The sequence below is a fragment of the Bombus pyrosoma genome, linkage group LG4, assembly GCF_014825855.1.
Source record: "Bombus pyrosoma isolate SC7728 linkage group LG4, ASM1482585v1, whole genome shotgun sequence".
In the NCBI taxonomy this organism is placed as follows: Eukaryota; Metazoa; Arthropoda; class Insecta; order Hymenoptera; family Apidae; genus Bombus; species Bombus pyrosoma.
In genome coordinates, this window is record NC_057773.1 from 13,452,647 (window position 1) to 13,473,783 (window position 21,137).

Below are 21,137 nucleotides of genomic sequence, written 5' to 3' on the forward strand. Positions count from 1 at the left end.
AATCGTGACCAGTTGTGAAAAATCAACATGGAAGACAAGAAATAGATACAATCTACATATCTTTGTCTGTCTCGAAGGAACGCGAACTTTATTGATCTTTTATGTTGATTTTTTACGACTAGACGTAATTCAATTTTCAGACGGTTTTCCCTAACTAGCGTCCAGAGCTATCTATATGATCGTGCTTCATACGTATCTGTAAGAATATATATATATATATATTTAGTTACATGTGCATCATGATATAATGAACCAGATTATAATTTCGCTTAATTACAATAATATCTAACACAATTATTAAAATTTCATTACATAACAGCAAAATTTATAAATTATTTTAACTCCTACTTGAAAATATCCTAAAACTATCAAATACTTCTTATTTTTAAACATGATACACGTTGTGGGATTACTTAATATTTCGTTTTTTATGATGAACAATGAAAAAGTATATAAATTATAACGTAAGTACTTACTTTGATATATATTTGTTATTGAATATGTGTATATTTTCGTATAAATGTATTAAATTTTGACTCTATTAGGACATATTCGAATCCTTAGTGCAATAGATGTCACCCTTAGATATACAGTGACTATATATATTTACATACATATTTTGGTTTTATTACATCTGGTTATCATGATGTCCGATATTTTTTTGCTGACTTTTGTGATATTTAAAGTAAAGCTCACCGGTATACGCTATGGCAAGTAAAATAAGTAAAAAGGTTTCTAATGACGATTCGCTTTCATTATCTTATAATGAAGGTGTTGGAAGGTAAAGTAAATATTGATATAGGTTAATATTATGGTGTGACATTTTGATATAATATAATTAATATGAAAAGTGATCGTGACATTAATGCATATGTTTTGCAAGCAGTATCTCTATAATCTTTAATTTTTGTCTCATCAATTAGTATTTAGTATAATAGTATTAAGTGTTTATTGATTATATTTAAATTTATTTCAAACTATTTGTGCTTATCATAACACCTATATAATTTAGAAGTATAAATTAGAAGAATAACAATAGAAATAGCAAAATATAACAATTCTATGGTTATATCTTATAGTTTTTTAATATGTATGTTCATAATTCGTTTTATATTTTTAATATGTCAAAATATACAGTAGTAAACAAACTTATATCATTTCTTTTATATGGATCTGTATTTGCAATATCTTACTCTTTTATATATAATAATACAAACATAAATAAAGCACAAAACACACATTATTATAAATACAAATAAAAAAGCCTGTTTTACGATAATATTATGTCTAGGTAAAAGTATTGGCAAATTCTTAATAATAATATTTGATTTAATGGTTTCGATAATTCAATATGTTAAATGTTAAGCAACTATAAATTAGTATCTTATAGTGTATCTTTTTCTGTTGTGTTCGTAAAGATATAAATTTGTCATATCACTCAAAGTTTAGTTATTAACCTTAACAGTTATACAAGTAATGAAAAATTAACATGCTATTTTAATTAAAAAAGCAGCAAATAAGTATCTCTCTATAATGGTTTTGAAGAAAAAGCCTAAATTCTAAAAAAACAAGTGAAGTTACTAAATACAATTAAGAGTATGGTGTATAAAATAGACATATAATAACTTTATTTCTTAAATTATATATTAGTCCAACATTTTTAATTTGATCTTTAAGGCATATCAATCTTTTCATAGTAAATAATTAAGTGTTAACATTGCATTTGTTTTAGTATTTTAATGCATGATATATAAATATTATTTGTCATTATTATTTTTTTTTTTTTTTTTTTATTTAGTCCGTGCCTCTCGGCTTTGGACGAACATTCGATATTTGTCATTATTATTTGTATTTATAACATTATTGAACATGTATTAGCTAAACATGTATAATTATAAGGTAGTATATTAAATATAATAAAAGGAGGATATACATATAAACAATATATGAAATTTTACATTTGTATGCAGTATATTATTTATATTATTTACATCATTTTTGTATTTAGTTGTTTCTAATTATCTTGATTAAGTGTGTATTATATGTATATTTCAGAATCACAGGTTTTAAACATTATTCAACCTTTAAAATATCTCCCACTGTCATAGAAGAGAGACAAAAATTTTGGAATGAATTATTTCTTAAATATTCAGAAAGAGTATGTATAATTTCTATTTTTTTTTATTACATAGATATTTACTAAAGAGTTTCTTCTTTTCATAATAATAGTAGTAATTATAATATATTTTATTTCAGGAATCTGATGAAACTGAGTTGGATATCTTTACATTAAAACCATGTCGAAAAGAATTCTATGAGGAGGAGAAAACAAAAGTAGAAACGATAAAGCAGCCTATGTGTAAACCATTAAGTGTGGTACAATATTGGGTAAATACAGGTTATCTACCTTATAAAGAACTTTATGTACATAAAGACAAACAATCGAATATTGAATTATCTTTGACAAGCGAAGAATATATAAGTTCATCGGATCATAAGTCTTCTAGTAGTTCTGTTGATACCGCTGCTTATATTTTATCAAATATGAACACAACTAATAAAGTAGAAACAATGGCTATTGTAGAGGGAGCAAAATATAATTCAATAGGAAATTTTCAAATGACACAAGATATCGATGTAATACAAAATAAAACATGTGAAGAGAATAACGGAGACACTAATGAAAATATATTGGAGGCTAATGATAGTGATGAACAGCAATATTCTCCTAAGATTTGTGAAATGTCAAATCATATGTTATCACAAAAGGATACAGATGAGGAGGAATATACGACACAAGCACAAAGAAATACATATGCAGATGTTGCTACAGATATGTTGTCAGGGACAACTAATAGACATGAGGAGCTAATACGTACATTTCATGATAGTATTAATAGAAATTCTTACATTAAACAAAATTTATCAAATACGAAATCACCATATGTCAATCAAACTTGCTGGACAGAAGAAAGCTTTAAGTTCGAGGATAGTCCCACAAAAATAGGACATCGGAAGAAATTATATACTGGTAGAGATTCACCTGTTGATCTTATTAGCATGAAAAGTCATAACAGACATACAATATCTAATTCAAAACAAAATTTACATCCTGCATTAGATCTTGAATGTAAGTTATCAAAAAAATTAAAAATTCGTAAGAAAAGAAGAATAAGTTGCTTTTCCACATATAATAAACTAATGAATAATAGCCAATTTAGTATTTCTAATCATAAGAAACGTAAACGGAAGAAAAGTATACCAAAATTGAAGACTATAAATGACTACATTACAAAGAATTCAGTAATAGACCAACATTTAAAAAAAAGTGGCACTGATAAATATGTAAATAGATCTCTATCAGCTAATGTATCTATAAATAAACAAACCGAATTTAAATTAGAAGAATTACAAAGTTTAAATCCAGTAGTTTGTTTAACACGATTATCAAAAGATGATATTGCAAAATATAAAAGATCAAAGAAGATAATAAAAAGTATTAACAATCTAAGTACAATTGAATTATCAGGACTTAGTAATCAACGACGTAGACGATTAAATAAAATGACAAATATGAAACACTTAGTTGTTCGTTTATCACGTTTGTCAAAACGCGATATTGAAAAATATAAGAGGCTAAGTAATGTGGCATTAAACCTAAATTCAAAGGTTCGTTTAAAACAATCATCAGAGGTCGAAATTCAAAAGTATACAAAATCTACTAACACTATGAACAATTTTAGAAATTTAAATCCAGTGGTTTTATTAAAAAGACTGTCAAACTTTGATATTCAAAAATATAAAAGTGCCAATAATAAAAGTACATTAGGTACACAACTTGATAAATTAATGTATATGACTTCTATGTTACATGCTGTTGCAGTAACTGAAGACACAGTTAGTGACCAAACTACTGTTTTGCTTTGTAAGTGTGATAATACGTCACTCGACGACTGCATTACAGATAATGTATCTATATTTTCAAAAAATAGTTCTCAACCCCATTCTATTCCTATAAAAACTCGTATTAATCAAATGTTACAAATAAAAGAAAAATTTCATGAAAAAGGAGAAGAATTAAATAGCGAAATATGTAATAAAAAAATAGGTATGACAAAAACGCGTGCTAAAAATAAAATAGAAGGAGTAAATGATAAAAGTCAATTAAATCTTAGTACCAATAAAAGCAATCCTAAGAATAAGCGTGATTTAAGAAAGAGACAATTTACAAAGCTACATAGTATAAATAATTCTTTTGAGACTAATTCGGAAACTTCAAGTATAAAAAAAGATGATATAGCACCATCTTTGAAAAAATCAGATGTAGTTTTTGAAAGAAGTAATGGATGTATGAATAAAAATAGAAAGAAATCACATATCTCGTTTTCCTCTGATGAAGATAATGAATTTATGAAACTTGTACATTGTTCAGAAGATACGCAAAAATTAAAACTAAGACAATATTATAAAGTATTGAATGAAAAGTTCAATAGTACAGTAGATAAATTAGAAGAAACAAGGAATAGTATAATAAAATTTACAGTTTCAAGTATGAATTCAACTAGTTTATCAAGTAAGTTACTTTCAGACTCTATAATTAATGATGGTAGGTTTAAAAAAAAAGAAAATTTAAGCCCAATGAAAAATGAGGAGTGTTCGTAACAATGTAATTTATTGGTGGAAGAAGATTGTAATCGAAAGTTACGTAAAACAGGAACTGAAATTGAAAATTTAAATTATTATCCAAGACGAGTGTTACAGGGAACAAAAGCAAATCTTTATGTCTTAAAACAAAAATTTTTGACCTTGAACCATTGACCTAATAATTTATTTTGAGATGACAAAGAATAACCTAATAGAAAGTAATTTATAGTTATTATATTCTTTAAAAAAAAAAAAAAGATTTCTTGGTAGATGTAGCAAAATGTAATGCATTTAACTCATTGCAGCATTAATTATGTGTGCAGAAGTAAATGCTGGTGATGTAGAATAAGATTAAACTAATATAGAATAGATATTATATACAGCATATTCTTGTTATTTTTTTTTCTTAAATGACAAATATGAAGAAAAACTTATACAATGTTTTATAAGCGATACAACAACGTATATTAATTTTCTATATTTGTAATGTTTATATATGTTATTGTATTTTTTCTCTTTCATCTTGTTCTATCACCGTTTACGAGAAAAATGTCTATACATCTATCTTATAGTAATAACGTACATATCTGATATATTTAACCCTTTGCCGCACATTTCTTTTGTAGGCGACACTAAATGTAATTTCTCGTGACGACCATAGTCGTCATTTACGGCAATACGTTACCGGTACTCTCAAATAACGATTCAAGTTTTTGATAGAGAAAGTAGTATTGTGGTTAAATGTAATAGGTTCCAAAGATTAGATATCTAAGTGAACGTGTAAAAAGTGTAGAAAAATTGACAAGGAACCTATTATCGCTGCAACGAACTGTAAAAATATAAAAATTAATATAAGTGGCATACTTATATAGAAATTAACTCAATCTGAATTAATTAAAAACAAGTAATATTGAAGTATCTTTATTTTAAAACTACTGGATGATATTTTAGAAACTTGCAGGAGTATTTAAGAATTTTCGGGGCTTCTCAAACATAAAAAATTAAAACAAGCTGCCTGAACTTAAATGACTTAGTACGCAGATGATATACATAACAAAGATTAAAAAATAGGTTAGACAGAGGGTTAAATGAAGAGTTTGTTTGATTCTCTATATTGCATATTTTACATACACATAAAGCACTATTATATATTTTTTGCTCTTGTATATATATTTTGATTAATTTCTTACTTTCAATTATTAATTTATCGTTTGCAATTAATCAGTGTTTCGTTTCTATGATACTTTATAACAAATTATATTAAAATATAACAATAAACTGTTTTTTTATACATATTCTATTCTAGACCCAAAACTATTACATAGTTTTATTATTATTATTTGCTTGAATATAGTTTGCTAAGCATCCTGTCTCTTGTACATATGTTCCTTATAATCAAAATTTGCAGAAAGTCTTTCCAATTCTTTTCTTTTCCATACAGTTCAAAGATGTTTACATTTCACTGTTTTCAGCTTTCTCATATTACGTCATCATTTGCATTGCTTATCTTATATATTTTCTGTTAGCAGAACATTGTTCTCAAACAGCAACAGTTCCATTTGTTTGATTACTTTTTGGTATCCTCTTTTTATGAAAAAGTCATCAGTATCGTATACGAGTAAGGAATATAGAGTCGTGCTCAATGAGTCTTCCATGAGTCTGAGACATGCATCTCCTTTATTCTCATTCCACCCGCTGTCTTGACCCTCATCATTGCTTTTTCATACTATTTTTTTATCAACCTTATCATTCGTGAACTCAAGCCTATGCCAAATAACTTTTTCCATAATACTGAGTTCACGACTGAGTCGAATGCTCTTCGAAAATCTATGAATGTTGTCGGTAATTTTCCTTTTTATCTTTTACTTGCAGTGTTATCTTGGTGTCCAGTACAAACAGGTTTAATACAAACTCGCATAATCTGTCTTCGCTTCAGAACCTGATCAACAAATTCCGAAAGAATTTTAGTTTCCTTATACGAATTCGTGATCCTTCAATTTGTCAACATTGGTGTATACATATGTCTTTAGAATTGTAAACATCAGAGTAATACCTCTACATCTCTTAGAGTCCAATTGGTCGCCATTCTTCTATAGCAATGTCTGCTCGAATTTACATAATTTTTATTAAATATGTTATTAAATATTCTTAGTAATTGCATTTCACGTTTAGAAGCAGTTTTTTTTATAAAACTCTATTTGCATTCTATCTGAATATCACCTCAAATTCGTGCATCTTAATTTCTGACCTGGATTTCTGGCGTCAACATATTTGATAGTGTCAATGATTCCTCTGGAATTGTCCTATTGAATTCCTCAGTCTTGCTTATCCCTATTTACGTTGCTTGGTTTCTTATATCCATAAATCGGTGTTGACCTTGAATTTCAAGTTCACCATCTCTTTGCATGGCATTTATATCGCGTAACACTAGTCCCGAAGAACAAAAGTCTCGAAGGAATTCGAGGAATCTCTTGCAAATGGGTTGCGTTCTCTTGGAAAATGATCTTAAATTTCCATTGGTTCTTACATCGATGTTATTTATATTTCGAATTCAGACAGAAAGAGACTAGTTTCATATCAGCGAGGAAACAGGAGATTATTCCTTAGCACGTGAGATAATCCCCGTAAATAGAACGTAGCACCTCACTTCATGATTTTAAACTATGGCAAAGTTATTTACTGTATGAGGAAACCTTTACGAACAAGGGTCGAAGAGTGGAACTGTGAAAGTTATACTTCGTAAATGAATAACACTTTATTTGTGAATTAATTGATATTATGAATATGTAGGTACACTTGCTTGAATACAGTGTACTTACATATGCTAATTTCATTTTAGTAATTAATTCTGTCTTTGCTTCCATACATTATCCATTTGTTAATATATGCATGCTTTTATTGTTTATATATATAAATGTTTGTAATATTTTTCATTTTGTTAAGTTTAACTATCGAATCGCTACGCCCAATATATGTTGCCTTGAAAGAATCAAATGGAAAGGGTGGGATACGTAACCGTCAAGAGTAAATATATCCCATGTAACATGATGAAAACCAACATCTTTAATATTCAGAATAGGATCGATATCTAAGTGGCAACCTCCAAAAAGCGATGGCCATATTTTTGTTTGTGATAACACTTTTTGCAACCATCGTACAAACGTTCCTTCATTCTCAGGTACATGTTCTATAAATAAATATTGACCACCCTGTAACAAAGGACAGCACAAGTTAGATAAAATCTTTATATATATATTTATTTATTTGAATAAAATATCTGCTGATAATATTAAATTGCATTTCTGTATTTTACTATGTATACAAAATTGAATTATAGTAATAAATAAATATATATATATATATATATGTATAGAAAGACGAAGAGAAGCATGGTTGGAAGACAATAAGTAGATTTTTATGTATTTAACGCATATAATATGCGAAAATATATAAAATCGCTAACATGCGATATTTACTCTTCACATAACTACGATATTTATCCTTTATAATATTTAATAGATGATTCGAAAATTATGATATAAATATTTGCAAGGGTTTGTTATATTGTTTACACCAGATGTTTGAAGATTAAGTAATAATACTGTTTATTCCAGTAACATAACTTTGTTATGTTGGTGTAAAAATTTATAGATAGTTAAAGTTAAAGATATTTATATTACTGTAAAATCGAAAGCTTTCACAATCCAAATTATTGTTAAAGTACAAACATGTTCTTGTGGTTGTTATACGAAAAATTAATATAAAGAGAATGTAATAATAATTTTGATAAAAGTATTTGTCATCCATTTCGGATTATTTATTAAATACATAACGTATGGATGTCGTGGCGGAAAAAGAAACGTTGTCTTTCAAAACGATAAGATTATCGATATATTTTTGTAATTCCTTCTATTAACCAAGCATTTTTGCTGAATATATCGGATAAGGCAATATTTATATATTTTTGATGAGACGATGTTTTTTTAATTCGGTGGTAACCCGGTTTGTACGATTTCGCGTTATCATAAAGTAGAAATCGCTCGAAGATGATGGTCGGAGTCACTTTAAATTATACGGCAAGATATTTTTACATTTGCGTCGCATTTTTATCCAGAAACGTTTCCGATACTCCTCTTCGATCGTCTAAAGTTGTTTCAAACGAGATACGTCGTTCAGTTCGAAACCATCATCTCTAACCCTTTCGGACAAATCGTGAAATTTGTTTTCATACTTCTGCCAAGTTATTTTGGTTGCTTAGGTCACGGATTTTTCATATGAGTATAATGAGTATCACGATGAGTATAATGAAATGTACGATGGCGAATATGTAATCTGTTATTTGTAATTATGTAAAATATGTACATGGTTGATCATATCTAATCGCAAGCTACTATATATATATATATGTATGCATAATTTCTGAAATTTAAATTTCTTAATCTTACTAACAAATAAAATATTAAATAAACGAATGTCATTAGCATTATTTAAACTTTGTCACGAGAATTTATCTATGTATACACGTGTGTATACATAATGTATACACGATAATTGTTAATCATTATTAGCTGGTCCTCATTGATCGTAAATACATAGGAATATTGATATCTTTTAAGTTAAAAGACATGGTGTATATTGAAAAGCCTTCGATTAATATGTTAATCAAATTTAGTATGTGCCATGTATATATATATATATATATATATATAGTATAATATAGTATAGTATAGTTGATTAATTATTATTTTACCGGCGTTAATACCCTGTGGATCTCTCGAAGCGTCGACTGCAATGATTTCACCGAGCATAACGATCTTGTTGTCACAACTACGTCTACATATCCAGTGGGTACCTCTTTCAAACAGCTACCATCGCCAACTATTAGACGTTCGATAATGATATGTGAGAATTGCCAAGAGCGATTCCCGTTTATCAAATATTCAGGTAGTTTCAGATTTCGGTCAACTCCGATCAAGTGCGTACTGTCCGAGTAAAATTGTATATTTTCACCTGTAAGATTTAAACTTAATCCATGTGTATCCACGTTACTTTTGATGCGTATTTTTATAAAACAGAATTGCGTAGACATGTGTATGTCGGATTAGCGTTGGAATTTTGGGCGTTTGACGAATCTGCACTCGAATTAGCCATCGTGGTTATGTATTCTAGCTGAGCTTTATTGGTACGGATATGATTATTACAAGAGTTAGCAAGTAACAGCTGTGATCGGACAAACGAGATGTCGATGACAATGAGGTTAGGTTCGATAACGAATTCACGGCCAACGGGATGACGTGTGAGAGGTGATACACGATCCTGGTGTGACTCGACGTGCAAGTAGAACTTATCTGAATGAACTGACATACTCGGATTAGAACATTACAACAATTTCTCAGTTTTATTATTTAATTGCAGCAATAATAAAAGTCTGGGGTAAAGTATTGGCGTTTTCCCCAACATTCCAAAAGAAAGGTCCCGATGACCTTTCATCTCCGACGTGTATAACACCTTAGAGGGATAATCTAATCAACTTCAACTATGGTATAGTTGAGTCATGTTACGTTCATATCTATGCATACTGAATTATACAGCAAGAAACGAATTAACCTAAGGCGATAACGTGATCCTATCACTGACATTGCCGAATGTTAATCGCCGATGGTCTTTTGCATTTTACTAGGACATTCGGAAATACATATTGTGACATTTTAATAAAGAGAGTAAATATTTAGGGAGACACGATTTTCACAGAAATTTTTGTATCGGTATTACGTCTAACAATAAAACCAGAAATATCGTTGCATTTCAATATTACTGATAAAAGAATTTCCTTTCTCAAATTATACTTGTGTAATTTATGACTACAGCTATAACATGTGACATAATCGATGCTCAACAAAACATTTGTAGGATACAAGTTCTATGATTGTAATGTTATTAAATATTTAATATATTAATCTGGAAATAACATAAAACATGGTATTGTCCATCCTCTGTGAAAAGATACAGTTACCTCGTAACATGAAGTATATTGTAATTTTATCCTGCTTTACGTTGATATTGTATCAAAGAAGTGTAGTTTGTGTGTCTTTTTATGAATGTTCAAATTACATATTAAATTTATATCTAATCTTTTTTATTCAAAATTAATTTTATCGTCTTCTATCGAATTATTTTTTGCAAGTCATTTTTGGTTATTTAAAATCTCCTTTTTCAAATATAACTAGTTCCTTTATTTAAGTTTGCTATAGAGAATCAATTAGCTTTCGATTTATTCCCAATATTTCGAGAGAGATATTGGCATAAGATCATATCGCGTTTGCTTATAGCGAAGTAACAGAGGTCCGCTTTTGATACAACGGATGAATCTTAGACAGCGCGTATATGGAAGAACAAGAATTATATCGAATATCGAAGCATCTTTGTCTCTTATAATTTATAATTTATATTTAACGGTACAATGATACGTAGATGCAAAGTTGTCGAAATAATACGTATAATCCTTATCATTTTATTACTCATTACCATGTTTGCTGCATACAACAATCTTTTATCACATGAAATTATAATTAGTAGTACGCTGTTAATATGCGATTTATTATTAAAATATTTTTGTTCTTTCTTATATTATCTTAAAATTTGACCCACTTGCGAGGAGCGTTCGACGTACAATATCTTCCAGTCTTTACGCTTAATGCTTGATGTTTAATATCGACACTCGATACTCGTTTGTATCCGTTTAATTATTCTAAGTTGTAAATATCGTAATGTAGCTCTGTTACGTACGTATCTAAAATATCACGGATAATATGAACAGTATAAAGACAAAAATTCCAAACGACATTCCAGCTGTCCATTTGTATTTTTGGAAATTTTGGAGTTCTACGTGTGTTACTATATAAACCGCTGGCATAAATAAGAAATAATTGCTCGACGAGCAAGTCTTCTTTACTTTCGGTAAGATTTAGATGTACCACGATTAAAGACGTCATTTAATTTCAATAATTCATCTCGTAATAATAAATTAATATTTGTAATATTAAGATCAGTTTAGCAAACAGGAATGAAAAGTTAATCACGAGAAAATCTCGGTGTATTATCGTGTACCAATTAATCACGAAGCAAAATACGTATTTAAGTAGGATTCCAGTCGAACATTACGATATTAACCGTTAATAATGTACGTACATGGAATGCACACCCGTTTTAACGCCAATCTCGAGCAGACGTATGCAACCCATGGATCGTAATACTTTGTCGCTTGAAACAATGTACTGTAACGACTTGAATAAATGCTTCTTATAAGGTACCATAAGTTCGGCACACTCCACTTCGAATCCGGTTAAGTGAACCTTGTAAACGTACTGTCTCAAATTTGGCCATTTTCGCAATATTAAAATCACCATGCTAACGAAAATAAGCATTAACAATCCATAACTTGTAATCACGTCGCGTATCCACAAATCCTTACTGCTCATCTTTCGTTCTTTACCCTACACTTGTGGAAAAATTCTTAAATATTTTCGTAACGCGTACCTTCGTGACTGAACGAACCGATTAAGTAAGAAGACCGAGCGGCCACACTTTCTAAATTTCAATGATTGGCTTTGCTTGTTTCGTGCTTCTTATGTAAACTTCTTACACTGATTTCCAATATGTTTTATACGACACGCGAGTGTACGTAAGTAGGCGATCACACTTTAACGCGACCAGTGTTCGCTGAAACGAATATTGTTGACTAATCATACACGATAAGATAAGTATTACAGCCATATTTTCTGAATGAATACTACCTCATTATAATAAGTTCTATTTTAAAGAACGTAGTTAACCGGTTATTAGATTTTCCACTAAATAATACCAACATTCCTATGTATACTTGACAAACAATTATTATATCAGCTTTAGGAAAATATTCTCTACTTTCCATTTTATTTGTACTATTTCGTTGGCTCAAATCTACATGGGGTACGCTTTAGCGTTCTTTGATGCGTCTACAATGCTAGCGTCTAATTTATATGAAATAAAATGGACAAACTCGAAGATGGTAACCCGCTGAGGGTAGCCATCCACATGTTATGTAGCAATTAAGCTAGAAAAATTTTAGCGAATGTTCAGCTGGACAAATTGTAAAGTACAAATTAAATAATAATAATAATAAAAAAAATGTAATTTATATTCTATAGTTACACATAGATTGCCGCTACATGTTTCAAAATGCGAAGGTTATTTCAATATCGTTGATATCTTTTTGCATATTATTATCAGCCTCTTGTAATATAATGTGACGTTGTACACGATATCAAGAGCAGTTTAATAACCTATGACACGATGACTTTGAAACGATCCGAGAGAAAAAAGTAAAAATTGGAGCGATGCGAAAATAATAAAACAAGAGCAGGATAATGAATCAGTTGTTCGTGTTTGAATCCCATCGTTCCATAAGCTCGAAATGGTATCGAAATGGTACAAGAAACTAACGAAAATGTTCTAATTACTAGTAATACGTCTTCTATCCGAGACACGATTTCTAGTAGAAGAATGATCAATGTACCTTTAAATTTAAACGATTGAAATAAAGTTTTCGCTACATGCGATAGATCATTTTTATATATTTTTTATAAAAACGTAGACTTTACACTTCGATCTGTTGTTTTTGATTATAGGCGAACAAAATTCGTGACACTTTGATAAATTTGGAATTAAATAAATAAATATATATATATACATTCGCCATACGGTTCGCTGTAAAAAGTAAAAAGAGAGAAGAAGCGAGAAGGAAAAGGGGAGGAGGAGGAGGAGGAGGAGAAAGAAGAGGAGAAAGAACGCGTGTGCTGAAAATTTTACGGAAGAGAACACGATTCGGCTGGTAGAAGAAGAGGGAGAACAATAGTCTCACGTTTTCGAAATGCGAGAAAGAGCGTACAAGTTAACAAAGGGGAAACAGCCAGCGGGCAAAAAGAAAAACGTTCGAAACGAACATATCGGCGCTAGGGGAGCATGATTCTTTGTCACTCGAGTTTTAAGAGTGACCACAAACAAAACGGGTTCGATCAATTTAGTCCCTCGAGCGAGTGCGTGCATTCGTTTGCCTCTTGCTCGTGCTCTTACGCGTACGTACACGCACCATACGTATATCTTTGCGGTTCCACATGCATGAAACTCGAAATTCGTTCGATTCAGAAGCATTTCGCCAGCTCCAGAGAGGCGTTTTGTTGTTGGCATTGGGGCGGAGAGGAGGCCGACCGTTTTCGTAATGGCTCGTTGATTCCAGAGAATCGCCGTAAAAAATCATACATACGTCTTCCCTTCTTCGTTCTTCGTCGGCGTTTTTATTTTCTCTTACTACGTGCTCGTCGTGGCTCGCTCTGTTCCTCAACGTTTCACTTCGAAAGAGTTCAGCTATATCGGATCAAGATACATTCGAATCTCAACGACATTTTCAATCGTACTTTGCAGATCCTTCAGAGATCTTGAGAAAATACGGCGATCGATAATACCATATTTATCTACGACGATAAAATTATATTTATTTGATCGTATTCTTACAGTCAAGATGATTACATGGAATTAAAGCAGGCGGACCGTGAGACAGTATTGTATACTATGCAACTAAGAGACACGTAAGATGTCTCTTATACGTTGGAAATATCTTGCTTCGATATAACTGGTCGAACGATATTTTCACAGCGATAACTGCAATATTTTTTACAGCGATAACTGAAAAATCGCGTTTTTTTAGTTGCGTCACTTTCCGTGCAACGGTACGATATGCGCAAAGATTAAATTTGTCTTATTTGAGTAGAAAAGTACACGTCCTTTTACTCGATGAACTAATTTTTATTGTTCGCTATTTAATTCGTTGTCTACTCGACTGGAAAGTTTCGGTATTTTTGTCCCTGCGTTCTTTTCATCCCGCTTCTTGTCATTCGAGAATGCCCGAAGGCTCGTCAGCAAATTTAAGTTGGACACGTACAAGCACGTGAACAGTTCTTCGAGTACTTGGACGGCTTATTGGTGAGCACGAAGCGAACGGCCTACCTATCTGTTTGATCTTTCGAGAGTGAAAAATATTTAAATGCTGCCGTTGCTGTTTTATATTTTACCCACTTGCGCGCGTCACTCTGCTTCTCCTGACTTTCCCCTCGCAAACAAAGCCAGTATTTGATAAACTACCCGTCCATAACTTTCGTGCAAAATACCTCGAAATGTTATCATTAAACGATACAAGAGAATTCGGAACGTTACTCACTTATCATATTTTATTTACATCTTTCCACTAGCGAAAGATTATTTTCCAACGTTTCGTAAAATTCCATATCCTAATATTGTAAACTATAACGCGAATTTACATACTTGCGACCGTAGCAAACAATTAATCAACTAATAATTTGCACTAATACAAATACGAAGCATCGTTACCTGTAGTTAAAGTATATCTTAGTCGATGTTCCGATTCTTCTAGTTAGTCGTCGGTATCCCATTTGCATCCAAGCGCGGATTAACCCGCGCGACTACTTTTTTTATTTCCATTTTAATTTAAATAATTTCTTTTTAAATAAATAATTTTTACTTTCTTCCTCTGTTATAGAGAACGCAAGATGCCATGTTTGCGAAATAACATTGTCTACCAATCGTTTTGAACAGGAAATTTTCGATAAACTCCATGAAGAATTCGGATGTCATTTACTGCACCTACGACCGACCGCGCGCGGTGATAAAAACCAGTCCTCTTAAGTAGGGCCATGATGCAAATGGGGTATATGTATTTTTCTTTTTTATTTAGTAGACCATTTACAATCAATTCTCATTGAAAATTATAAGCAAATTCTTCCGGCGTGGTACTGTAACTTGGATTATAATAGTTTCTAGTATGTTTGATCCTAGTTGAATCTAATGCTTCAATCTAGAGGGTATTATTTATTTTTAGTCTGCGGATCTGATCCCTCGTGTCAAGTAGTTGGGTAACTAATAGGTTTTGATGGTTGTTAACTCTTATATTATATCTGTTTCTGAACCTATATATTTCTTCTTTAAAGATGTAAATTATACTTATCATATTGGAACACAGATTCTTTTATTATTGTTTTATTCAGCGCAGTTGTTATTTAAGACTTAGGAAAACATTTATACAGCAATCACGCCACTGTGCGCATTTGTGGCGCGATCCTCCGTACAGGGAGAGCACTTAGGTGGACTGGACTGCCGAAGCGAAAGGGTTAACTGTATCTTAAGGTCGTTTCGTTGGTGACATACCAAGGTTCATCTATCAAGGATCTTAGAGTTTCTGATTGGAATCGTTGGAGAATTTCTATGTTGAAATCACTCGCTGTTCCCCATAGTTGGATCCCATAGGTCCAAACAGGTTTCAATATGGCTTTAGGGGTATATGTACGTAACGTAATTCTAGAAACGCGTTCTTTCGCCTCAATTATTCCGATTTTGTAATTTTTAGGAGCACCTCAAGTATTTTTACCTGCTACAACAAATCCCGTATAATATATTCATCGTAGGAGGGATTCAACTTGAGCGAAACACGACGCCGTGAGGCATACAAGACGTACTTGAGAAGAAGCTCTTTTTTTCAAGTGTCGCTACGGCAGCGAAGTCGACGGCATTGTCTCCATTGTTGGCGAATCGTAATCAATATTTTCACAATATGGCGCCATTGTGCTTAGCACGAGCTAGGTGCAAGGGTTCTTCGTGTACTCTGTGAAGCTTTTATTTCTCAGCATCGTCACGGATCATTGTTTAACAAGTACGGTAAAGTAACGCAAAATAGAGTATGGCGAAACGAAGAGTCTGTTATATTTGCCTCGTACCCTTGTTGTTCGATGCACATTAGCCAAATATTTGATCCGCTGGAATTTTGTAAATTTTGTATAGGATGCTTTGGAATTGCAACTTTAATCGAGAAAGCGGTGATAGTTCGACGACGAAGCTTGAGAAACGTAGCTTCCCGGGGGCGCCTATCGACGAGCAACCCGTCGTATACTTGCCAGCTTCCGTGGGATTTCGATAAGGTTTTCGATTAAAAAATCGCCTATTTTCTTATATAGATACGATCCTTTGATTAAAATTTTTATTTGGTAAATTTGATTCGATATGTTGTTACATACGAATTCGTCAACGATTATTACATTTTTGTAAGATTATTATTTACAAATACTTCGATTTCTCTGCAGGCATCGTATCGATTTTAACGCAAAACTTAAGAAAATGCCATTTAATTAGATCCTAATTAGATCATAAATTAATTTTACAATTTCTATGTCCACTCTGGCTTTTATTAAATCGCTGTAATTATCGGTGTATGGTGTTACACAATGGTTGCACCGCGTTTACTGAATCACCAGCAAAGTATCATTCTCAAGGAAGATATCTCCGATTTTACAGTCGACGTTACTGCCATGTTTTCGTTTCAAGGTAGTTAGGCATCTTTTAGTATCCAAACATCGGAGCAATATTTCATGCAACGAGTGTCGCGTGGTAGTTTGTAGCGTTAACGCGTGCTACGACCAAGGTATCTGGTCGTAAATTAACAGACGCATTAACTAAGGCCGACACAATACATTGCGCATCAAACAAATCATAAACGATCACAATACATAAAGGAATCTATAGATCGGGTAAAAGAATGCCGTAAAAGTGATGGACCGCGCTCTTGATTTACGGCGAGTGCTTATTTCCGAGGTTACGGCAACACGCTGACACGAGGACACTTGCTCTCGATTTAGTTTCCTAACGGATTTTCCCTCCTTTCGGTTCCGGTATTCTCGTTTCGTAGACGATATTTTCTTTTAAAAAATTCCTCGCGACATCAAATTCGGCTTCTATCTCTGTCAGATCGTCTCATAAATAACGCGGTCGTTGGTTTTCGTATATGAAGTTTAAAAAATTGCATATCGACGCTTTATCGGCGATCGCGCGTGGCATTCTGATATCAGACGCATTCGTCTCGCGGCAAACTGTGCGTGCGATTTGTTTTGGACTCCGGATACTGTTCCGTACAGTTGCGGAGGCTAATTTACGGTTTCGATGCAAACAGTTGCAGAGACGTGCGTTAATTTGAAGCTAATACAACGCTGGTCGATAGGCCCACCTCCGTTGTATCTGTTTTACATAAGACACGATAAGGGGGAAGAAACGGGAACAGAACCGTTCTGTTTCCCAACAGAAGGAGATTTGGAAAGGAAATATTTACGAAGAACGCAGAGAAGAAGGCGTTGTGGGTTCGAAGTAAGAGATCCGAACAGGGATCATTTCCCCGAAAGATCGGTGTCGGCAAAGGAGAGCGACAGAGGTTCTGTCGGGACGAGAGCTCGTCGGCTCTCTCTGTAGTTCGATCGTGGGCGGAGCGTCGCGGTGCGCGGCGTCGTGTGTGAAGCAGAAATTGTCAATGGACGGTATTGTTGGGACGCTGGTGCGTGGCGGGAAATAATAAATGGCCGAGCTGCCATGCTTCGGTCCTGTAAAAACCTACGATATCGGGCAACACCCTCTTTTTTCCCTCGACGTTGTTAATGCGCAAAATCTTTGCACCGACGTCAGCCTCCCTTCTTCCACGTCGGCCAACCTACCGACACTTCTTCTCCATCAAAATGGAATCTATTCAACGCCTTGCCCGATTTTCTATTAAGTTCAACCCTTAATGCGCCCATCGAGTTTCCGGGTTTACCGACACACGACACGGACCGTTTCATTTTTTCTTCTTTTCAACTTTACCGAACCTCGTTCGTCCTCGTCCCTTTCGCTCCGTTGTTCGTACCAACGGTCTTGCAAATCGATCCGATAATTACAACAAATTAATCGACCACCTGTCTCACGCGAATATCCGAACGCTCCAATTTCGCTAGCGCCGTAACGAGACACGGCTATCGCGAGTGTATCGATGAAATTTGAAACGAATTAAAAATGTACACAGAAAGTCCGCCATACTCCTTGAAATAACGTACCTTTGCCTTGAGAAGTTTTCTCATGCGGCGATACATATGACGAGTGATCGATAACACAATTCGCAGAATTAGAGAAACACCTTACGTTAAGAATTGTATGTCGCTCAATTATAAGCAGGTACGTGCAATCGCAGCGGTTCTTACAATTTTCCTTGCTAAATGTACCTGAATATATAGAAGCGTGTGGACGTTTAGCACTGACAAAGAGGAAAATCGCAAGCAGACGTTCTTGTAATGATAGGCTATTAGTATTTTACGACGCGATATTATCCGTACTGTCACGGCTGTCGCTAAAAATCAGTTTCGATCTGTAGCAGGTCAAACGACGCGACGTACCAGTCTCGGAGAAGAGGCATACGACTTTAGAGGAAAAAATGTGTCTTTTTCGTTTACCAGATAAGTATTGATCCAGACATCCATTGTTCGCAAACACTGGAAAGGGATCGGTACAAAACTACGTTGCTTGCACGCGGCGATCTTTCTTATTCATCGTCTCTCCGTAAATCTGGCATGTTTAACCGTGACGCAATGAACATCAGTAATTTACAACCGTATTCTTCGACCACCCGCCGATTTCTCTAACTCACTCGAACAACGCCTTCTTTTCAAATCTGCAACTTGTTACTCGCGTATTGCAATTTTTTTCTTACTCTGTCGTTGTTACCTATTTGATCTATTTGTCAGGTATTCGTCCGCCAATTGTGCGAGATTGTACAAAAAGAAATTATCAGTACCTAGTATTATAAGTAACAAATACAATCCTATTTAGAGCGTATTCGTTTTTCAACGTACGTTGAAATATTTATCGAACGTGTATTTATTCGTCGACGTTCGTCTATATATTGAGAATGTTAATTAGGTGATATTAATCTACGTTTTGCGATGGGTTCTCCTCTTTTATTTTACAAATGATAGCCCTTGTACGTATACAGATATAATATGTTTTATATAACATTATCGATGATAACGTTAAAATTGATAATATCGATGGATAACGTTAAAAATTCGGAATTCTTTTACTCGAGAAATTTTATACGCAACGTGTTTCAATAAAAAGCTCTCCTCGATACAAAAAGGCCCGCGCGACGTCGCGTTGAAATTTCAGCAAACTGGAGTAAACAAATCGAATTCACTGGCAACATTTCTCGCTCTGTTCTTCGCGCTGCCTTTTCATACCTGGAAAAATACCGGATGCTAACGCCACCACCATCGTCGTCGCGGACTTGTTCGCTACCATCAGCATCCAACCACCATCGTCCGTGTCGCTTGTTCTGCCAGGAGCATCTGGATCTCGCATAAAGACCAACCACCACAAACAAAAGGTCTCACAAATCGACAGCCCCGCCCTCAAGAAGAAAGAAGTCAGGGGTCCACGCCGACAATACTCTGGCATGTTTTTCAATATTTAGTCATCATGACTTTTCGTCGGCCCTTTCGGACGAAATCTCCGCGTCGAATTGGAAACTAGATAATTCAATTAGAGAGCAGCTGCCGCTACAGCTATACGCGCAGGTAGAGCCTACCTCGGGATTATAGGGAGACCGTGGAGACGCGGAGAATTGAAAAGAGTACACCAAGGCAGCCTCCGCGTTCACCGAAATCCATGATATCTTTATTTGCACTTCGCCGCTGCCTTTTCTCTCTTCCTTATCAAAAGAAAAAATTAGTAGCCTGAAAGAGGAATACCTCTTTCCTTAATACGGATCGTTTTACAAATTTTGTTTCGAATACGCGTTGTGCACGTTTTTGTCGATAATTGGAATTGATTGTTTGTCGTATCGAGAGTCTGTGGTCTAAGGTTTGTGTATCAAATATTTTCATATAGTATAAATTATTTGCTAAAAATAATATTTACGTTATTAGATTATCGTACGATAGAAAAGACTCGATCAACGGAATTTTACACTGTTAAAAATCTGTAACAACGAATTTGTCATATAGCAACAAATCGGAGTTCTCTATACGTATTTCAATCATTTGGAGTAAAACTATATTTTACAGACGTTTGCGGTTGTTTCAAAGCTATTTTTTTTATTATTTAATTTGTATTTTACAGTATATCTGGTTGAACGTTCAGTAAATTTATCTTGTTTCAAAGTACATAATAAATTTTTGAATTGTAACGATAAAAATGTACCTGTTTTATCGTGTTATAGAATATCATAGAGTATCAATATAGAGTACAGAGTTTTATCGTGTTACATACTAAAAATATAATTTCATACGTTACATACATACATTTACAATTATTAACATTCTGTAATACTCTATAACACGATAAAACAGGTACATTTTTATCGTTACAAGACAACAATTTTTTGTGCACTTTGAAACAGGATAAATGTTGAAAATGACAACGTGAGTTCGTGCTCGCCATCCATATGTAGATGCGCTAGTTACAATAAATAGTAACTAAAAGATAGTTCTAGTTACAATCGACTGATTTAATCGATAGGTTTAAGAAGTTCCTTTGTTTTTATCCCTAGTCCTAGTAACAAAGTGCAATGAAGGCTTTTTTGGCTTTTGGAACGGTGTGAT

At 33.2% G+C, this 21,137-nt stretch overlaps 2 protein-coding genes across 5 annotated transcripts; one reads left to right on the plus strand and one right to left on the minus strand.

The window, feature by feature from the left end:
- The first annotated feature begins 56 nt into the window (after positions 1 to 56).
- Positions 57 to 7,719, plus strand: LOC122566737. 4 transcript variants are annotated; one of them, XM_043724415.1, is made up of 4 exons: positions 57 to 198; positions 320 to 464; positions 2,056 to 2,158; positions 2,257 to 4,904. In XM_043724415.1, the coding sequence occupies exon 4, from the start codon at positions 2,356 to 2,358 to the stop codon at positions 4,660 to 4,662; it is 2,307 nt and encodes a 768-aa protein (XP_043580350.1). In that variant the 5' UTR covers positions 57 to 198; positions 320 to 464; positions 2,056 to 2,158; positions 2,257 to 2,355; the 3' UTR covers positions 4,663 to 4,904. The 4 variants fall into 4 exon arrangements, with proteins under 4 accessions (XP_043580350.1, XP_043580348.1, XP_043580347.1 ...); XM_043724414.1 differs by lacking the exons at positions 57 to 198; positions 320 to 464 and adding exons at positions 643 to 781; positions 7,588 to 7,719 and having other exon boundaries at positions 2,257 to 4,573; XM_043724413.1 differs by lacking the exon at positions 320 to 464 and having other exon boundaries at positions 61 to 198.
- LOC122566740 (methyltransferase-like protein 7A) lies at positions 7,375 to 13,052 on the minus strand. Its single transcript, XM_043724422.1, has 3 exons — positions 11,846 to 13,052; positions 9,395 to 9,654; positions 7,375 to 7,853 (listed from the first exon to the last, which is right to left on the minus strand). Exons 1-3 carry the CDS (start codon positions 12,120 to 12,122, stop codon positions 7,593 to 7,595), a joined length of 798 nt encoding a protein of 265 aa, XP_043580357.1. The 5' UTR covers positions 12,123 to 13,052; the 3' UTR covers positions 7,375 to 7,592.
- Between the last annotated feature and the right edge of the window lie 8,085 nt (positions 13,053 to 21,137).

What these genes read in the sequence shown, in the direction of transcription:
- LOC122566737 (XM_043724412.1), top strand. Translation starts at nt 708, where the DNA reads ATGGCAAGTAAAATAAGTAAAAAGGTTTCTAATGACGATTCGCTTTCA. An exon ending in TATAATGAAGGTGTTGGAAG is followed by an intron (nt 782 to 2,055) that starts GTAAAGTAAATA and finishes TGTATATTTCAG; the next exon opens with AATCACAGGTTTTAAACATT. An exon ending in TTCTTAAATATTCAGAAAGA is followed by an intron (nt 2,159 to 2,256) that starts GTATGTATAATT and finishes ATTTTATTTCAG; the next exon opens with GAATCTGATGAAACTGAGTT.
- LOC122566740 (XM_043724422.1), bottom strand. Translation starts at nt 12,122, where the DNA reads ATGAGCAGTAAGGATTTGTGGATACGCGACGTGATTACAAGTTATGGA. An exon ending in CGAGATTGGCGTTAAAACGG is followed by an intron (nt 9,655 to 11,845) that starts GTGTGCATTCCA and finishes TAAATCTTACAG; the next exon opens with GTGAAAATATACAATTTTAC. An exon ending in TCCACAGGGTATTAACGCCG is followed by an intron (nt 7,854 to 9,394) that starts GTAAAATAATAA and finishes CCTTTGTTACAG; the next exon opens with GGTGGTCAATATTTATTTAT.